The sequence below is a fragment of the Theropithecus gelada genome, chromosome 2, assembly GCF_003255815.1.
Source record: "Theropithecus gelada isolate Dixy chromosome 2, Tgel_1.0, whole genome shotgun sequence".
In the NCBI taxonomy this organism is placed as follows: domain Eukaryota; kingdom Metazoa; phylum Chordata; class Mammalia; order Primates; family Cercopithecidae; genus Theropithecus; species Theropithecus gelada.
Window position 1 is genome coordinate 143,188,812 of NC_037669.1, and position 17,955 is coordinate 143,206,766.

The 17,955-nt window shown below is 38.1% G+C and overlaps 1 protein-coding gene across 4 annotated transcripts in view; it reads left to right on the forward strand.

The window, feature by feature from the left end:
• The first annotated feature begins 1,380 nt into the window (after positions 1-1,380).
• HLTF (helicase like transcription factor) overlaps positions 1,381-17,955 on the forward strand; it is a 54,533-nt gene continuing 37,958 nt past the window's right edge. For all 4 annotated transcript variants that reach the window (XM_025376330.1, XM_025376331.1, XM_025376332.1 and 1 more), the window contains exons 1-7: positions 1,381-1,619; positions 3,062-3,269; positions 11,465-11,631; positions 13,170-13,303; positions 14,203-14,300; positions 15,864-15,938; positions 16,079-16,270. In XM_025376330.1, coding sequence (XP_025232115.1) covers positions 1,600-1,619; positions 3,062-3,269; positions 11,465-11,631; positions 13,170-13,303; positions 14,203-14,300; positions 15,864-15,938; positions 16,079-16,270 — 894 coding nt within the window. In that variant the 5' untranslated portion in view covers positions 1,381-1,599. The remainder of the gene's footprint in view (positions 1,620-3,061; positions 3,270-11,464; positions 11,632-13,169; positions 13,304-14,202; positions 14,301-15,863; positions 15,939-16,078; positions 16,271-17,955) is intronic.

Consider the following 17,955-nt stretch of genomic DNA (forward strand, 5'->3'; position numbering starts at 1 on the left):
CGATAAAGAATAAATGTCTCTTGAAAAGCTGACTACCGGCCTGGCACGGCAGCTAACGCCTGTAATCCCAGCACTTTTGAGAGGCCGAGGCGGGCAGATCACCTGAGGTCAGGAGTTCAAGACCAGCCTGGCCAACATGGTGAAATCCCGTCTCTACTAAAAACACAAAAATTAGCTGGGCCTGGTGGCGGGCGCTTGTAATCTCGGCTACTCGAGAGGCTGAGGCAGGAGAATCGCTTGAACCCGGGAGGCGGAGGTTGCAGTGAGCCAAGATCGCACCATTGCACTCCTGCCTGGGGGACAGAGCGAGACTCCGTCTCAATCAAAAAGAGAAAAAACAGAAAAAGAAAAAAGAAAAGAAAAGCTGACCACCTAGTATTATTGTGTTGACGGGCGTGTAATGTGGACCTCTCTGTGACGGGCAAGTATTCTCTGGCAGTTACACGGCACCGCCTGTGCAGATCGGCGCCATCACCGGCTTCCCGCCCTGTGCGATTAAAAGGCCACCTTCGGGGACAGCAGCCTCCTCTCCATCCCCAACGCGTAGGGACCAGCCCTGATAGGCGTGGGCTGCAGCTGGTCCAAGGCTGACGGTCCCAGGGTTGCATTCTCCTTCCAGTCACCTCAGACTCTGGAAAGCGAGCCGTGGAGGGCCTCAGAGCGCCCCTCTGCAGTTCCTTGGGGAAAACAAGGGTCTCCCCAGCTGGGCTGGAGCAGCCACGTGCCCACTGGGAAAAGGGTCCTGTCCACCATTTCCGGCAAACGCCCCATAGCTGTGATAAACATGTGATGGCTTTCCTGTACCAAGAAAGGAAAATTTTCCTTAAAAATAACGAAAAGAGGTGGGGAGGGGACTCTAAGTTCCATTTAAGATTTTCCAAACTCGTTGTGTCTCATCCATACGCTGAGGCTTAACATGAAAATTTGGAGCGAAAGTCCCCAGGGTTCACCACAGGGAATGAAACAAAGTATCTCGCCGGTAGCTCCAGGTCTCGTAAACCGTGGAGCTCCTTCAGTATAACGCCCTATTACGTGCCACATTAGATGAGGAGAAAATAAGAGGAAGGATACGGTAGAGGCTTTAGAATGGGGTTGAGTCTTAGGACTTGTGGGGTAAAGGAAAGTCGTTTCCCTCCGTTTAAGGCAGGGAATCAAACAAAACGCCGGCACCGCAGGCACTGCAGTCGCACTCCTGGGGCCTCGTGGCTTTCCCGCGCGCCCGCCTTGGGGGCGGGGAAGAACCCGGATGGAACCACCCTTGCAGCCGGGACCCCCCGCAGTCTTTGAATGGCAGCGGGGCGGAGTTGCCCTCCCTTCTGTGCTCTGATTGGTTTGGCTCCGCACTCTTCTCTTCGTGATTGGGCTTTCCTAGTGCCAGTCACAGAGCGACGCTGGTCTCCCAGATTGTTGCTAGAAGGAGACGGCGTCGACGTCTGACTAGACTCGCAGCGACTTATCTTTCAGTCGTGCGCTGCTTATCCGGCGCTCGGAATTTGTTCCCGGCTTCAGGGCTGCGGGACCTGGAACGAGGCTTATCGAGGCGGCTCGAGAACGATCCAGGGGAGCCGAGGGGCTCCTCTTGTCATCCCACTCAGCGCCATGTCCTGGATGTTCAAGAGGTGAAGGGGGCGGAGGGGGTGGGGCGCTGGGGCTAAGGGCCTGGAGGCGTCCCCAAATGAACCTGACCTTCCCCGCGTTCCTCCACGTTCCCCGGGCTATTTGTGCAGCTGTATTCGTTCTGTTGGTCGCATATGTGGCCGCGGGAGAAATAAATGCATTGTCTTGGCTGGCGAGTAGGGGCTATTAGGGCGAGTCTCGTGTTAGGGACTTGGGAAATCTCTGTCACCGACTGTGGGGGGCCTGGGGCTTAAAGCCTCTCGGCCCATGCGTTATTCAACAAAACATCCATTAGATACCCACTGTGCGGCAGGCATTATGCTCGGTGGAGGGCCGAGTAAGCCAGCCGTTGTCCCCAAGTGGCTCACAGCTTATGTGTATGCACAGACGTGCAGATACGTATTTGCAGAGGAGCTAATAGAGAGAATGCGCCACTTGCAAGGAAAACGCAGCGCAAATAAGCGACTGTTCTTAGGAGAATGGAAACTTTCTGCAATGCTCCAGTAGACTTCCCCTCACTTTTCATTGTCCAAATTGTTTTTTATGGTCATTCCCGAAACAGTTACACGTAACGGGTTTGGGGTAATGCTTAAACCAGCGACGGGAGGCGGGTACGGGTGGCTTGGGGCCAATTTCCCACGGTGGCGTGGTTTAGATACCAGAATAAAGTAAGTGTTCTGCTCGGAGGGAGTTACAGTGATGGATGCTGGATGTATTTGGATGTATTTTCTGGAAAATTATAAACAACTTCGTATACAATAGTAGTTGTATTTTTGTAAGTCTTTTGTAGCTGAATCCCTATTGAAATTTTGGCATATAATTTTATTTTTTTAATAATTTATTTTTTTGAGATGGAGTCTCGCGCTCTCGTCCAGGCTGGAGTGCAGTGGCACAATCTTGGCTCACTGCACCCTCCGTCTCCCGGGTTCAAGAGATTCTCCTGCCTCCCGAGTAGCTGGGATTACAGATGTGCGCCACCACGCCCGGCTAATTTTTGTATTTGTAGTAGAGACAGGGTTTCACCATGTTGGCCAGGTTGGTCTCAAATTCCTGACCTCAGGTGATCCACCTGCCTCTGCCTCCCACAGTGCTGGGATTCCAGGCGTGAGCTACCACATCTGGCCCATAATTGTATTTACAGACATCATATACATTTCAGTTTAGATGATTTTCACTAGGAAAGAGGTTAGTGAGCTCTGACTAGGCTTTTCATTTTGAATTCCTAGGGGGCAGGTAGAAGAGCCAATATTGAAAACAGGTCAAGTTCCTGGGAAGCCTTCTCCACTCACTGCAATTCCTGCTTTAACGAGAGTAACTAACTATTAATCTTTACTGTGATTCCCATGTGAGATTTCATTTGCTGAAGTAAAGCATGAGAAAACCACTCATATGGTCTTTGGAAGTACTTAAATACTGTTTTTCTTTGCCTTTAAAAAAAAAATAGGGATCCTGTTTGGAAGTACTTGCAGACTGTGCAGTATGGAGTTCATGGAAATTTTCCACGCCTCTCATATCCAACTTTCTTTCCACGTTTTGAGTTCCAAGATGTTATCCCTCCAGATGACTTCCTAACTAGTGATGAAGAACTAGATTCCGTTTTATTTGGAAGTTTGAGAGGTCATGTGGTTGGACTACGCTATTACACGGGAGTAGTGAGTATAATAGTAGATAACTAAATTAAATTTTGATTATATTTGTGGCGTTAATCTAGAAAATAAGAGAATTAGCAGGTGATGTGTACGGTTCATCTTTATTTTACTTTAAGTTAATGAAATATTTGTACCCCAAAAATAAAAAATACCTCAAGTGACCCTCCCACCTCAGCCTCCCAGAGTGTTGGGATTACAGGAGTGAGCCACTATGCTTGGTCTCAGTGCGTTATGTTTAGTTATTATGGGTAACACCCCGCCCCCACACCCCAGTACCTTGTTCATGTCATCGATTTGTTGCAAAAAGGAGGTAGTTTTGTGAAATCTTCTGGATTTTATTCTTTCATTTCTCCGTATGTTTCTTACTTTTAAGCTTCTTAAATCTTTTTTATTTTTGGGTGTCTGAAGCATGTTCAGCAGGAGATTGCTTGGGAGTTTCATGTTCTGGATTTGTTTTTCTCCTATATTTCCTTTACATTGGAACTTTACAAGTTGTTTTTTGATTGTCTGAAATGTGTTGTCTAGGAGATTCCTTAGGAAGAAACAGTATTTCCTAAGTTTTTGTCATAATTGTGGCATTTTATGAATGACAGTTTCATAAAATGAAAGTTGTGAAGGACTTAATGACAGTTGGGCTGAATTTAAAATCTTTGTAATATATAGTTTCTCTCCATATCCTAATGTTGTATAGAATTTTCAGGCCAGTGTGATTTTCTCTTTCACTTAAGAGAATTAGATTTTTTTTTTTCCTTTTTTTTTGAGACCAAGTTTCGTTTTGTTGCCCAGGCTGGAGTGCAGTGGCCTGATCTGGCCTCACGGCAATCTCTGCCTCTCAGACTCAAGCAGTTCTCCCACTTCAGCCTCCCGAGTAGCTGGGACTGCAGGTGTTTGCCACCATACCCAGCTAGTTTTTGTATTTTTTTTTGTATTTTTTTGTAGGTTTTGGTGTGTTGTCCAGGCTGATCTGGAACTCCTGGGCTCAAGTGATCCGCCCACCTTGGCCTCCCCACGTGCTGAGATTCTGTGCCCAGCCTCTAGTTTTTTCTAATAGATTCTTGAAATCTATCAGTTCTTATTTCGTATCTATGTATTCTCTAGCTCTCATATGCATTTCTGAGCTTTTCTGTTTCAGATTTGTGCTAATTTTTCAAAACTTACATTGTTTTCAATAATTATTTTATACCACCATGAAATACTAGATTATGGTAGTTATTGATCTTAGAACAATCAGTATTTTGGATCTGAGAATAATCTCTGTGACCTCGGTAAGCTAGTGTGTGTTGAAAAAATGTAATCATCAGTTTTCTTCTTTTGCCAAATATATATATTTTAAATTTTATTTTTTCCAGGAACACTGTGTTGAGATATCATTTATTTTATAATTAATACATGTTCTTTTTTTTTTTTTTTCTGAGACAGAATCTCGCTTGTGTTGCCCAGGCTGGAGTGTAGTGGTGCAGTCTTGGCTCACTGCAACCTCTGCCTCCCAGGTTCAAGCGGTTCTTCTGCAACAGCCTCCTAAGTAGCTGGGATTACAGGCATGCGCCATCACACCCAGCTAACTTTTTGTATTTAGGAGAGATGAGGTTTTGCCATGTTGGTCAGGCTGGTCTTGAACTCCTGACCTCAGGTGATCCACTCACCTTGGCCTTCCAAAGTGCTGGGATTACAGGCATGAGCCATAGCGCCCAGCCATGTTCATTATTTTTAAATGGCTAAAAAAGCATTAAATCTTCTAAAGTGTATCATTCAGAACCGTAACTTATCTTCTACACTTGTGTGAGTATATGCATGTAAATTGGAATCATATTACATATTAATAAAAATAAGATCATATTATCCCTAATGTGATTAGGAATATCATCTATATTGGACTTATAATTTCCTTATTGATGGACATTTTTGAGTTAATCACTATTATAAAAAAGTAATAAAAATTGAGGTACTATCTTTGCATACTTGTTATTTTAAGTTTTGTCTTCTTTATTGAGATGTGGTTTACATATGATAAAATGTACATATTTTACATGTATGATCCTAGTGTTTTGACAAAGATGTATACCTGATAACTATTACCCCAATCAAGATACAGATTGTATCCATCTCCCTGAAAGTATCTTGTATCCTATTACAATCATTTTTCCCTGCTCCTGCCCTAGGCAACTGCAAGTCTGATTTCTATCACTATAGATAAGTTTTGCCTATTCTAGAACTTCACGTACATTGAATTATACAATATGTACTATTTTAAGTCTGGCATTTTTCACTCAGCGTAATTTAAGTACTTCTTTGGTCAATTTTGGTTATTTATATTTTTGAAGAAAAGCATCCATTTTATTTAGATAGTGGAACTTATTCCCATAGAATTGTGCATAGTAATCATGTATCCTTATAAAATTGTAACTCAGATTTTCTGGAATTGGGATTTGGTGGTGTGACAAACTTGTGATGCTCACAAGTGACCAGAACTCCTATTCCTGAAGGATTTTGAGATCAAGGAACACGTATTTAAACTCCCGTTTATGCCTTGGTTCTAGTTCCTCTTTCCAAGTTGAATAACCATTTTTTTGGTTGTTTTAAGTTGGTGCTCTGAACCTTAATTTCAGTACTCTTAACAATGAATTGTCAAATTTTGATAAAATGTGCCATTTTTTAAATGTCTGCCAGAACACAATTTTATATGCCTTATTGGCTCCATTAAACTTTTTAAAAACTTTAAGAAAAAGGTGGTTGTGTTCCTGTTTTTATTCTTTGCATTATACATTTGTGTCTTTTTTATTGATTAACTGTGACATCATTTCAAGACAGCCTCTCGTAGATTTTTCTTAATGATTATGTTTCTTGGCTTAATAATTACTCTCTTACATTCGGTTTTTCTACTTAGGTTCATTTTCTTTTTTTTTTTTCTGTTGGACTTGCAATTTGAACCTTAATTTGAGTCATTTAATCTTTTAATCTTTAAACGTGTAAGTATTGCATTGCCTTTAGCCACCAAGATTTGTTATATAGTATCATTCTTTATTTTTAACTCTGGTGTTTTTTTATTCTTATTTTTATTTTTTCTTTGTTTTGTTGTTTTTTTTTTTAAGTGTGTTTTCAATAAGCGTATGGTTAAATTTTTTATTTTTTGACCCATCAATGGCTTTATTTTATAATAAGGTGATTTATTTCTTTTTCTATTTTAAAATACAGTTATGTGTTGGTTAACAATGAAGATACTTTCTGAGAAGTGTGTTAGGTGATTTCTTTGTGGGAACGTAGAGTGAATAAGATGTTACTTTACTGAATACTGTGGGCAATTGTAACACATTTGTGTATTTAAGCATATATAACATGAAAAAAGTACAGTAAAAATATTGTATAAAAGATAAAAAATGGTACACTTCTATAGTGAAGTCCCATTATAATCTGCTATTGCATAATATATGTGGTCTGTCATTGCTGAAATGTTGTTATGCAGGGTATGAGTATACTGTTATGATTAATTCTCATTCCTTTTGTTATTCTTTGTGTGTTTTTTATATGTTCTATTTTTTTTTTGCTGCTGGAACCATGTTTTTGTTTTTATAGTCTCCAATATTTTGGCTCATATATTTTATTTAAAATTCTAGTAGTTATTTGTAATGACAGTTAATGATAGCTTATTATGATAAATTACAATTATGTAATACCTTATTTGAGATGAAATGCTCAAAAATTGTTAGTTTTGTGCCCTGCTTTTTTTTTTTTTTTTGGTTATGTATTTTCTAGGATTTGCATAATACGGTTTAAAAAAGATCATCCTGTAGGCAGTGGCAGAGGGGTGGTGACTGGGAGAGAGCATAGGTATGCCTCATAGATAATATCTCCAAAGGGCTAGAGATGAATATCTGTCTAATACTCTGTTTGGTTCTGGTTGTAATCTCTTGAGTCAGTAGACAGATGCTGGGAGAAGTTTGAAGCCGCTTTCTTGTATATTTTAAAGGAATTTTTAAAAATTGAGATACATTTATAATAAAATTTACCATTTTAAAGTACACAGTTGAGTAGTTTTTAGAATACTCATAAGGTTGTGCAACCATCCTCCTACAATCTAGTTCCAAAACATTTTCATTACTCCAAAAAGAAACCTCATTCCCATTTGTAGTCACTCCCATTACCTCTACCCCTCATTCCCTGGCAACCATGAATCATTCTACTTCCTGTGTATATGGATTTGCCTCCTCTTGACATTTCATGTAAATGGAATGATACAATATGTAGCATTTGGGTCTGGCCTCCAATACTCACTTTTATGTTAAGTAGATTTTTTTTTTAGTGTACCATTTTAATTCCCTTGTTTCTTTTACTATATATTTTGAGTTACATATGATTACTTTAGGGACTACAATTAACAACTTAATTTATAAGAACCTAGTTTGGATTAGTGCCAACTTAATAGTATATAAAAAAACTTTGCGGCCGGGCATGATGGCTCATGCCTGTAATCCCAGCACTTTGGGAGGCCAAGGTGGGCGGATCACGAGGTCAGGAGATCGAGACCATCCCAGCCAATGTGGTGAAACCCCATCTCTACTAAAAATACAAAAATTAGCTGGGCATGGTGGCACCTGCCTGTAGTCCCAGCTACTCGGGAGGCTGAGGCAGGATAATCACATGAATTAGGGAGTCAGAGGTTGCAGTGAGCCGAGATTGTGCAACTGTACTCTAGCCTGGCGACAGAGCAAGGCTCTGTCTCAAAACAACAACAAAAACCCCCGAAAAAAACTTTTGCTCACAGCTCCATCCTTTTGCCTTCTTTTGTGCTGTTATCATACAAGGTGTATCTTTATATATGTAGTATACCTATCAACAAAGATTTATAATTTATATACTTTTTAGTCAGGACAAAAATTACAAAAAATTATGCTTAAAAATTTATTTTTTATTTTTTTAAATAATTTTTTTTTTTTTTTGAAACTGTTGCTCTGTTGTCCCAGCTGGTCTCAAACTTCTTTTGACAGATTATGATGTGATCAGGTGTGAATCTCTTTGAGTTCATTTTAGTTGGAGTTGTTGAGCGTCTTATATGTGTAGAGTAGTAGTTTTCATCAAATTGGGAAGTTTTTGGCTGTTATTTCTTTAAATTTTTTTTTTTTTGCCCCTTTCTCTTTTCTCCTTATGGTATTTTTATTATGTATGTATGTTAGTATACTTGATGTTACAAGTTTCTGAGGCTGTGTTATGTGTTTCATTTTTTTGTTCCTTAGATTGTATAATCTCAATTGACCTATCTTCAGCTTCACTGATTTTTCTTATGCCTGCTCAAATTTGCTGTTGAGTCTCTCTGGTGAATTTTTTCTTCAGTTATTGTACCTTTTGACTCTAGAATTGCTGTTTGGTGAGACATTGTTTTCATGCTTTTAGACATGCGTTTTCATGTCAAAAGAAATGGTTTGCTTTAGGTCTTTGAACTTTTTAATTTTTTTAGAGATAAGGTCTTGCTCTGTTACCCAGGCTGGACTGCAGTGGCGTGATCATAGCTCACCGTAACCTTGAACTGGATTCAAGCAGTCCTCCCACCTCAGACTCTTGAGTAGCTGGGACTACAGGCATGTACCACCATACCTGGCTAATTTTTCTATTTTTATTTTGTAGAAATGGGGTCTTGCTATGTTTCCCAGGCTGGTCTCAGATTCCTGGCCTCAAGAGATCCCTCCCACATCAGCCTCCTAAAGTGCTGGGATTACAAGTGTGAGCCACCATGCTCAGCCCCTTTGAACATATTTAAAATAACTGACTTAAATTCTTTTTCTACTGTGTGAAACATCTATACTTTCTTGGGGACAGTTGACATTGATTCTGTGTATAGACCATACTTTCTCATTTTTTTGCATGTCTTGTACTTTTTTTCTTGAAAATTTGACATTTTAAATAATGTGGCAAGTCTGGAAATCAGATTCTCCTCCCTTCCAGGGTGGTTTGTTGTTGCTGATTTTTGTAATTAATTGTGTGTGTGTTAGTGATTTTTCTGAATTAATTCTGTGATGTCTATCCTTTATCGTGTGTGGTCACTGAAGTCTGTACTTGGATAGCTTAGTGGTCAGCTAATGATTGTGCTGGAACAAATAAATTGCACATTCTTTGCTGAGAACTTCTGTATGTTGAGACATTCCTTCAACATTCTAAGGCACTTGACAACTCTGCTTTAGCTTTCACTTCTAGCTTGTTTAAATACCTCAAGTTCAGGCAAAGGTGAGAATTTAGGGCCTTCTCAGGTCTTTCTTGAGAATGTGCACAGTCCTGGTCATGCATACCAGCCCTGTGCCTGCTTATGGCCTTCTAGATTTCCAGAAATACATTGGAGCTTTTCAAAGCCATCACAGACATCTCATTCCCTAGCTCTTCTTTACAAGCCTTTTTGTTTTTTTGCCTCAGGCAGCCATGAAGTTAAAACACTTTCCTGGAAAATTGTTTTTGACAAACATTCACCCAAGGGAGGTTTTTTTGTACTTGGTGAGCTCAGAGGTTAAATACAGTCAACCTTGCAAGTGGGGTCTTCTGGGGAACTTCAGGAGAATAACAGTTCCTTGGGAATGAATCTCTGAAAGAACCGTAACTCCATTCTGTTTTTCTCTGTTGACTGCCAGGCTTTACCTAGGATCCCAACAAGCTATTATTTTTATGTTTGTTTGTTTATTTATTTATTTATTTATTTAATTTTTTTGAGATGGAGTCTCGCTTTGTTGCCAGGCTGAAGTGCAGTGGTGCTATCTCGGCTCACTGCAACCTCCACCTCCTAGGTTCAAACGATTCTCCTGCCTCAGCCTCCCAAGTAGCTAGGACTACAGGTGCACGCCACCACACCCAGCTAATTTTTGTATTTTTAGTAGAGATAGGGTCTCACCATGTTGGCCAGGATGGTCTTGATTTCTTGACCTCGTGATCTGCCCGCCTCAGCCTCCCAAACTCCTGGGGTCGTGAGCTACTGTGCCTGGCCACATGCTCTTATTTTTAAAGGCTACAGTATTGCTGGGGATGGGACTGAAGTACTGTTATTCAGCTGTTTATTCTTTTTATTCTTGAATAAGTGTTACCTAGATTTCTGCAAGCCTTTGATTTAGTTCTCAGTGTTCTGTAACATTTGATTCTGACAAATAATTTATCTAGTTTTTTGTTGCTTTTTTTTTTTTTTTTTCTTTTGAGACAGAGTCTGGCTGTCGCCCAGGCTGGAGTGCAGTGGCGCGATCTCGGCTCACTGCAAGCTCCGCCTCCTGGGTTCACGCCATTCTCCTGCCTCAGCCTCCTGAGTAGCTGGGGCTACAGGCGCCCGCCACCACGCCTGGCTAATTTTTTTTTTTGTATTTTTAGTAGAGACGGGGTTTCACCATGTTCGCCAGGATGGTCTCGATCTCCTGACCTCCGCCCGCCTCGGCCTCCCAAAGTGCTGAGATTACACGAGTGAGCCACTGCGCCCGGCCTTTTGTTGCTTTTATTGAGAAATTTTTGAAAGTCCTTGTTCTACCATTCTTTGTTGTGTTACACTCCTTCAGTTTTTAAAAATATACATCATAATATTTAAGTTACATCATACAGTTTTTAATAAAGTAGAATGAGAATGGCATGAGTTGAAGGCTGGATATATTTTTCTTACCTAGTTCCATCCTGACTTATAAATGCCTTATTCCCTGACTTTTAGATTCTGGAGAATTGAGGCTCAGGAACCACCCTGTCTGGGTTCAGATCTTAGCTCTGCTACTTTTTAACTTTGTGACCTTGAGCAAGTTACTTAACTTTTCTGTGTTTCAGTTTCTTCATTTGTAAAATGGGAATAATGATAGTACCTCCCAATAGAGCTGTGAGGATTTAAAAAGTCAGTCTGTGCAATGTACTTAGACCAATGCTTGGCACATAGTAAGCACTCAATAAAGGTTAGCTATTTTTCAGAAGTTATGATGTTGAAAATTTTAAGATAATTTGAATTTGCTAGTTTACGTTTGACTATTTTTTAGACATTAAGGATTTGTTAACTTCCTAATGAATATAGATTAGAAAAGTAATATTAAAGAATATAATAAATATGTTAATATTTCTGTAGTTTGTGTCTAAGAAAATATATTTTTCTTATGTGCAGTGTTTAGCAGTAGCATTAAAAAATGAATGGAAATCCCAGATAAAGTATAACAAAGTTATTGTCTATTATTTATAATGTAATATTATCTGTTTATCATTTTTATTAGGTTAATAATAATGAAATGGTTGCATTACAACGAGATCCTAATAACCCTTATGATAAGAATGCAATTAAAGTAAACAATGTGAATGGAAATCAGGTTGGCCATTTAAAGAAAGATCTTGCAGGTGCTTTGGCCTATATCATGGACAACAAATTGGCACAAGTTGAAGGGTAATGTACTTTCAGAATTTAGTTTTAATAATTGTGAATTATAGTCGTCTTTGAACTAGTTAGGCCTTCTTGTTCGAGCCTATAAAGGTTTGCTAACAATTTCTATCACTGTACTCTTGGTATGTGTTAAATAAAGTTTTAATTCTCCTTCTACATACTTCTACTACCCCAGCAATCAAACAATTGTCCTCTCATTTTCCTTTGGAATTATTACCATGGAGAAAATAGACCTTGGTTCAAATATTAGGAAGTACATTCCATTTCTCCAAACCTTTTGGTAACTAGGTTTAGGAATTTGGAAGTGTTTGTTTGTTTGTTTATTTATTTTGAGACAGAGTCTCACTCTGTCACCCAGGCTGTAGTGCAGTTGTGTGATCTCGGCTCACTGCAACCTCTGCCTCCCAGGTTCAAGCAACTCTCCCTGCCCTAGCCTCCAGAGTAGCTACAGGTGCCCGCCACCATGCCCAGCTGATTTTTGTATTTTTTAGTAGCAACAGGGATTTGCCATGTTGGCCAGGCTGGTCTCGAACTCTTGACCTCAGGTGATCTGCCCCCCTCAGCCTCCCAAAATGCTGGGATTACAGGCGTGAGCCACTGTGCCTGGCCTGGAAGTGTTTGTTTATATCAGAGGTTATAAACTGGTGTTCTGTGATATGATGTAGGTGAATTTCATTTTGCCCTACAGTGTTTTAAACATTTTTTCGTTTAGTACTAATATTGAAATACCTTGCTAGTCTGCATTTTATACATATTAATTTATTTCCTTAAATATAAAAAACTTATTTTTCTCTCAACAAGTGGAAAATCTGGCAATGCTGGATGAGTTGTCACTTCCATATGACAACAGTTGACTGGAACTCTCCCTTTAGCTAGGGCATATGCTCTCCCAGTTTTATCACCTATTTCTTTCTTTTTTCTTTTTTTAAACTCTTTCTAGTCTTTCAGTTACCTTTTCTCTTTTAGGCATTTGTACTTGTGATCTCAATTTAAGTATCCAGAATATTTAGGATCTTGATATTCTAATTCTAATTTTTAGGATATTCATATCATAATCCTAGGTGAGTTTGGAAGATAAAATAAATGCTCAGTAATGTCTCACTTTGTTTTCTCCTTTTTCAGTTTATCAGGTTTTTCAGTTATTGAGAATAACTTAGTGAATCACAAGTTCTTGCATTCCCCATTTTCCAAGCAGAATGAGTTACTACCCTCAGTGGTTCCATTAGCCGAAGCTCTACCCTTTCATTTAACTTACTTTACTTATATTACAATCTTGTTTACAGGCCATCCTTGCATTTTTAAAAGTGCTTTATTCCATTTTCTCAATTTTTTCTGACACTCTGTTTCTAAAAATCACCCTTTTCTTCTGATTGTGATTCTATTCCTTGTCCTTTTTTTCTTTCAAGTCTGCCCAACTGGTTCCTTGTTACTTTACTTCCACGTAAAATGTAAATGATGCACTTAAAATATTGAACTACTTCTTAGTGGGGATAAAAAGTAATGCTTCTAATTTCCCTTTCTTTTTCTCCCAAATATAATAGGGTCGTTCCTTTTGGTGCAAACAATGCTTTTACCATGCCTCTGCATATGACTTTTTGGGGAAAAGAGGAAAATAGAAAAGCGGTTTCAGATCAGTTGAAGAAACATGGATTTAAATTGGGTCCTGCACCAAAAAGTAAGTTTAGGGTTTGACTTAATATTATTCTGATATTATAAGATGCAGGGATTATGAAACATTTATTCTCTCTTGGAGTTTGTTGGCTAATTTGTGCTCAAGGCTCCAAGGTACAAGTTTTTTTCAGGAGTCTTTTTGAGAAAGTCTCTGATTTTTCCTTTTGCCTCTATTCAAATAGATTCACACATAAAAATGTACACGGTCAGAATAGTGAGGGGATATTAAACAAAAAAATTAAAGAAAAAGTATATATACAAGGAATTCTCGTATATACCCTCCCCTAATTTTCCCTAATGGTAACATCGGAAACCCCTGACTTTAAACATTCTTTTTGATAAATTTTAGACAAAGAGAATCTTCTAATAGTGAACGAAAAGGAGTGCTTGGCAAGAATTTGTGCAAATAATGTGGAATTACTTGTGTTTTTTGAGTGATTTAGTATTTAGCTTTTTAAAAACCTCTAAAATACAAGGCTTTTAATGCAGTTTATTATGCACGTTTTATTTATTTATTTGTGTATATATTTTGAGACAGAGTCTTGCTCTGTCACCTGGGCTGGAGTACAGTGGCCACAATCAATGGCTCGGTGCAACCTTGACCTCCTGTGCTCCAGCAATCCCTCCACCTGAGCCTCCCAAGTAGCTGGGTCTACAGGTGCACACCATCATGCTCTGCTAATTTTTGTATTTTTTTTACAGACAGAATTTCACCGTGTTGCCCAGGCTAGTCTCGAACTTCTGGGCTCAAGCAAACCACCTGCCTTGGCCTCCCAAAGTACTGGGGTTACAGGCGTGAGCCACAGCACCCAGGCCTGTTATGAACATTTTAAAAGCTACTTAATAAAAGATAAAAACCTATTTTATTTGATGGCTTTATTCTTTTTATTTTGTAAATTATAGCTTTAGGATTCAATTTGGAAAGTGGTTGGGGCTCTGGAAGAGCTGGACCAAGCTATAGTATGCCAGTGCATGCTGCAGTACAGATGACAACCGAACAGGTGTGCTTCTCTTTTATTTTGTAATCTAAAAGTGAATATCAAATGTTGCGGGTTGTATTTAAAAGAACAGGATGAATATGTACGTGTGGGTATTATATCATCTTCAAATATATTTATAATGAAACATGTTATAGAATAGTATATACATATATATGTTAACATTTTATGTAAAAAGTTCTGATAAGAAATAAATCCATACGTGAACATTTGTACCTAACATGCAAAACACACACATTACTGTTTATGCATAGCATGTTTTTGTATTTGAAATGTTTTAAATGTTCATGTAGTAATTTTAAGAAAAAAATTGAAGTTGAGACTTACTCCTTTCAGTAATTTTGCAAATGCAATGTGAAAGAATTAACTCCCAATTCTTCACATTATCTTTGTCTAATTTATAATTTAGGATGACGTTATGCTGAATTTCTTTGAAAAAAGGTATATAAAATAAACTAATGCTGATCAATTTAAAAATAACATTAAACTTTTTTTGATGTTTGTATCTACCAGTGTTAGTCCTTTTATCTACTAATTGTAGTTACCATATTTCCCCTGCTTATTGTTAGAAGGACTTGAGCATGTTTCTGGTAGATAAACCCCAGGTTACTTCTGATTTTTTAGTCCTGGCCTGATTTCTTCTGAGCTGCTGCTGTGTTTATGTGTTAATTTTCAAAAATATCTGTATCACATATATGTTGATATAAAATTGGACTAACCTAGTTTAAATAGTCAATTAAATTAGCATAATAATAAAAGTATCCTATAGTGCATGGCAGGTTCCTTATTGCAGTAATAATAAATGGAATATCATTGACCTAGTAGGACTGACAAAATATTTTGAATACAACTGATAGCATCACAGAATTTTAATGGTAGAAGGAACCTTAGAGACAATCTAAATTTAGTTCATCCCTTTCATTTTATAGGAATAAGACATGGGGCCATAAAGGTCAAGTCTTGCCAAAACTTGTATGTAAGCTTATTTGTGATAAAACTGTGACTGAAACTCAGGACTTAAAACTCTTCTATATTCTTTTACCTCCTAAAAACTAAAGCACCTGTTCGTTATCTCTTCAGTGAGTAGTGTAATCCTAGGGTTGATTTATGTGCCTTTTTGACGTTTGACTATTTTGTGTTTTTTAAATTTAATTTAATTTCAGTTTTTTAATTTTTTGGGACTGGGTCTTACTTACTTGCCCAGACTGGAGTGCAGTGGCATAATCATGGCTCACTGTAGCCTCTACCTGCTGGGCTCAAGTGATCCTCCCATCTCAGCATCCCTAGGAGCCAGAACTACAGGCATGTACCACCATGCCTGGCTAATTTTGTAAAAATTTTTTTGTAGAGATGGGATCTCTCACTATGTTGTCCAGGCTAGTCTCAAACTCCTGATCCTCCCACCTTGGTCTCCTAAAGTGCTGGGATTATTGGCATGAGCCACCACTCCTGGCCCATTTGACATTAATGTCAGTTAATTAACTAAACGATTTCAAATCTGACTTACATGCAAGTATTATTTTAATTAGTTTGTTTTACATTATTTCTTGTTGCTGTTTGTTGTAGCTTAAAACAGAATTTGACAAATTATTTGAAGATTTGAAAGAAGATGATAAAACCCATGAAATGGAACCAGCTGAGGTATTGAACCAATATTTTTTATTTAAGACTAGTCAGAGTGTTTAAATGTACTTATAATCTACTCTTTGTTTAATCGCAGGATCTGCATGTGAAAAAAGGAATGACTTACTGTATTTGCCTTTATGACTTTTTTTTTATAGGCTATTGAAACACCACTGCTTCCACATCAAAAACAAGCTCTAGCTTGGATGGTGTCACGGGAAAACAGCAAAGAACTTCCACCATTCTGGGAACAGCGAAATGACTTATACTATAACACAATAACAAATTTTTCTGAGAAGGACCGACCAGAAAATGTCCATGGAGGAATTTTAGCTGATGATATGGGTTTGGTAATTATTTTTTTTTTTAGTTAATAAAATCTAATTTTATGATGATGATTTTCTAGAAAGTAATTTTGAAGTAAAAAGAGATAGGAATATGTTGGTACCAGTTTGGGACTAGATTTTTACTATCTTTGTAGAACACAGTGTTTCCTATAGTTTTTACTTAAAATAGTGGTAAAGTTTTGGTTTGGTTAAAGTACAATTAAAATAATTAGGTAACAATAATGGTATAAAGATGTTTTCCTCAGTTTTCTTTTTTTTTTTTTTTTTGAGGTGGAGTCTTGCTCTGTCACCCAGGCTGGAGTGCAGTGACGCGATCTTGGCTCACTGCAGCCTCTGCCTCCCAGGTTCAAGCATTTCTCCTGTCTCAGCCTCCCAAATAGCTGGGATTACAGGCATGTGCCACCATGCTCAGCTAATTTTTATATTTTTAGTAGAGACAGGGTTTCACCACGTTGGTCAGGCTGATTTTGAACTCCTGACTTCAAGTGATCCACCCGCCTTGGCCTCCCAAAGTGCTGGGATTACAGATGTAGGCCACCCTGTCTGGCCATGTTTCTCAATTTTCTTTGCTCTTTGAAATTCAGGGTGACCTGTCTTTCATAGGTTTTCTTTTAAAAAGTAAAGACAAAACAATGTTATGTGAAGTTGTATTCCAGCACAAATATTGTGGTATGCAGAGTAATATTTATGGGTCCTTACACTAGCAGTTTTTATATTTTCCGGTCTCAGTAACCCCTTCTACTTATAAAAATTAATGATCTCAAAGAACTTTTGTTTTTGGGTGCTGTTATCAGTATTTATAGTATTAGCCAGTGGTAACTAAAGATAACAGTACAAACTCATTACTTGTTAACATAAATAGCATATTTTTAAATGAAAAGTATGCCAAAACACTTAACAATTTTGTTGAGACACCTGGCATTGTTTTACATTTTTGCACATCTCTGTGTTTGGCCGAATAGATGGCAGCTGAATTCTCACCTGCTTCTTCATTCAGTCTGCTCTGTTAGGTTGTTTTGGTTGAAGTATATGAAGAAAGTTTGTCCTTACGACGGTATGTAGTTGTAAAGGAAGGAATATTTTAATAGCTTTTTAGGTAATTGCAGATTTCTTTGATATACTACATCAAAATTTAGTAAGTATTAGTTTATTAAAGGTTAATTGTTGTAATACAGAATGCTAAATCATATCAGTGAGCTTTTTATACCCTGTTCCATTAAAATCTATTTGCGTATCTTGCCCATTGAATGGATATTTTACCCATGTATGATTTTTATAACACCAAGCATTGCTCTTTTAGAAAATGTTGGTTCACTGAGTTGGGCAGACCTGCCAAATGTTGATGTATTTCGTATGCAATATCCAAAACTTACATTCATTAATGTTACCACTGATGTTATTAGAAAATCATTTACATTTTGGGAAGGCACTATGTTCATAGTGTCACAACTTTTCCAACATTCTAATTTTCTATTGAAAACTCACATTTTATCATTTACAAATAATCTCAGTTATTTCCTTTGTAGATGACAGTCTCACTTTGTTCATTTTTAAGAAAATATCTTTTAGATAGTCGTGATTGATAGTTGTCATTCAAGTAAAAATGGTATTGCATGAAAAAAGTGATTAGTTGAGCTTATAACTCCCATCTTGAGTGATTTTTCTCTAGCTAACCCTCATAGTTTGAT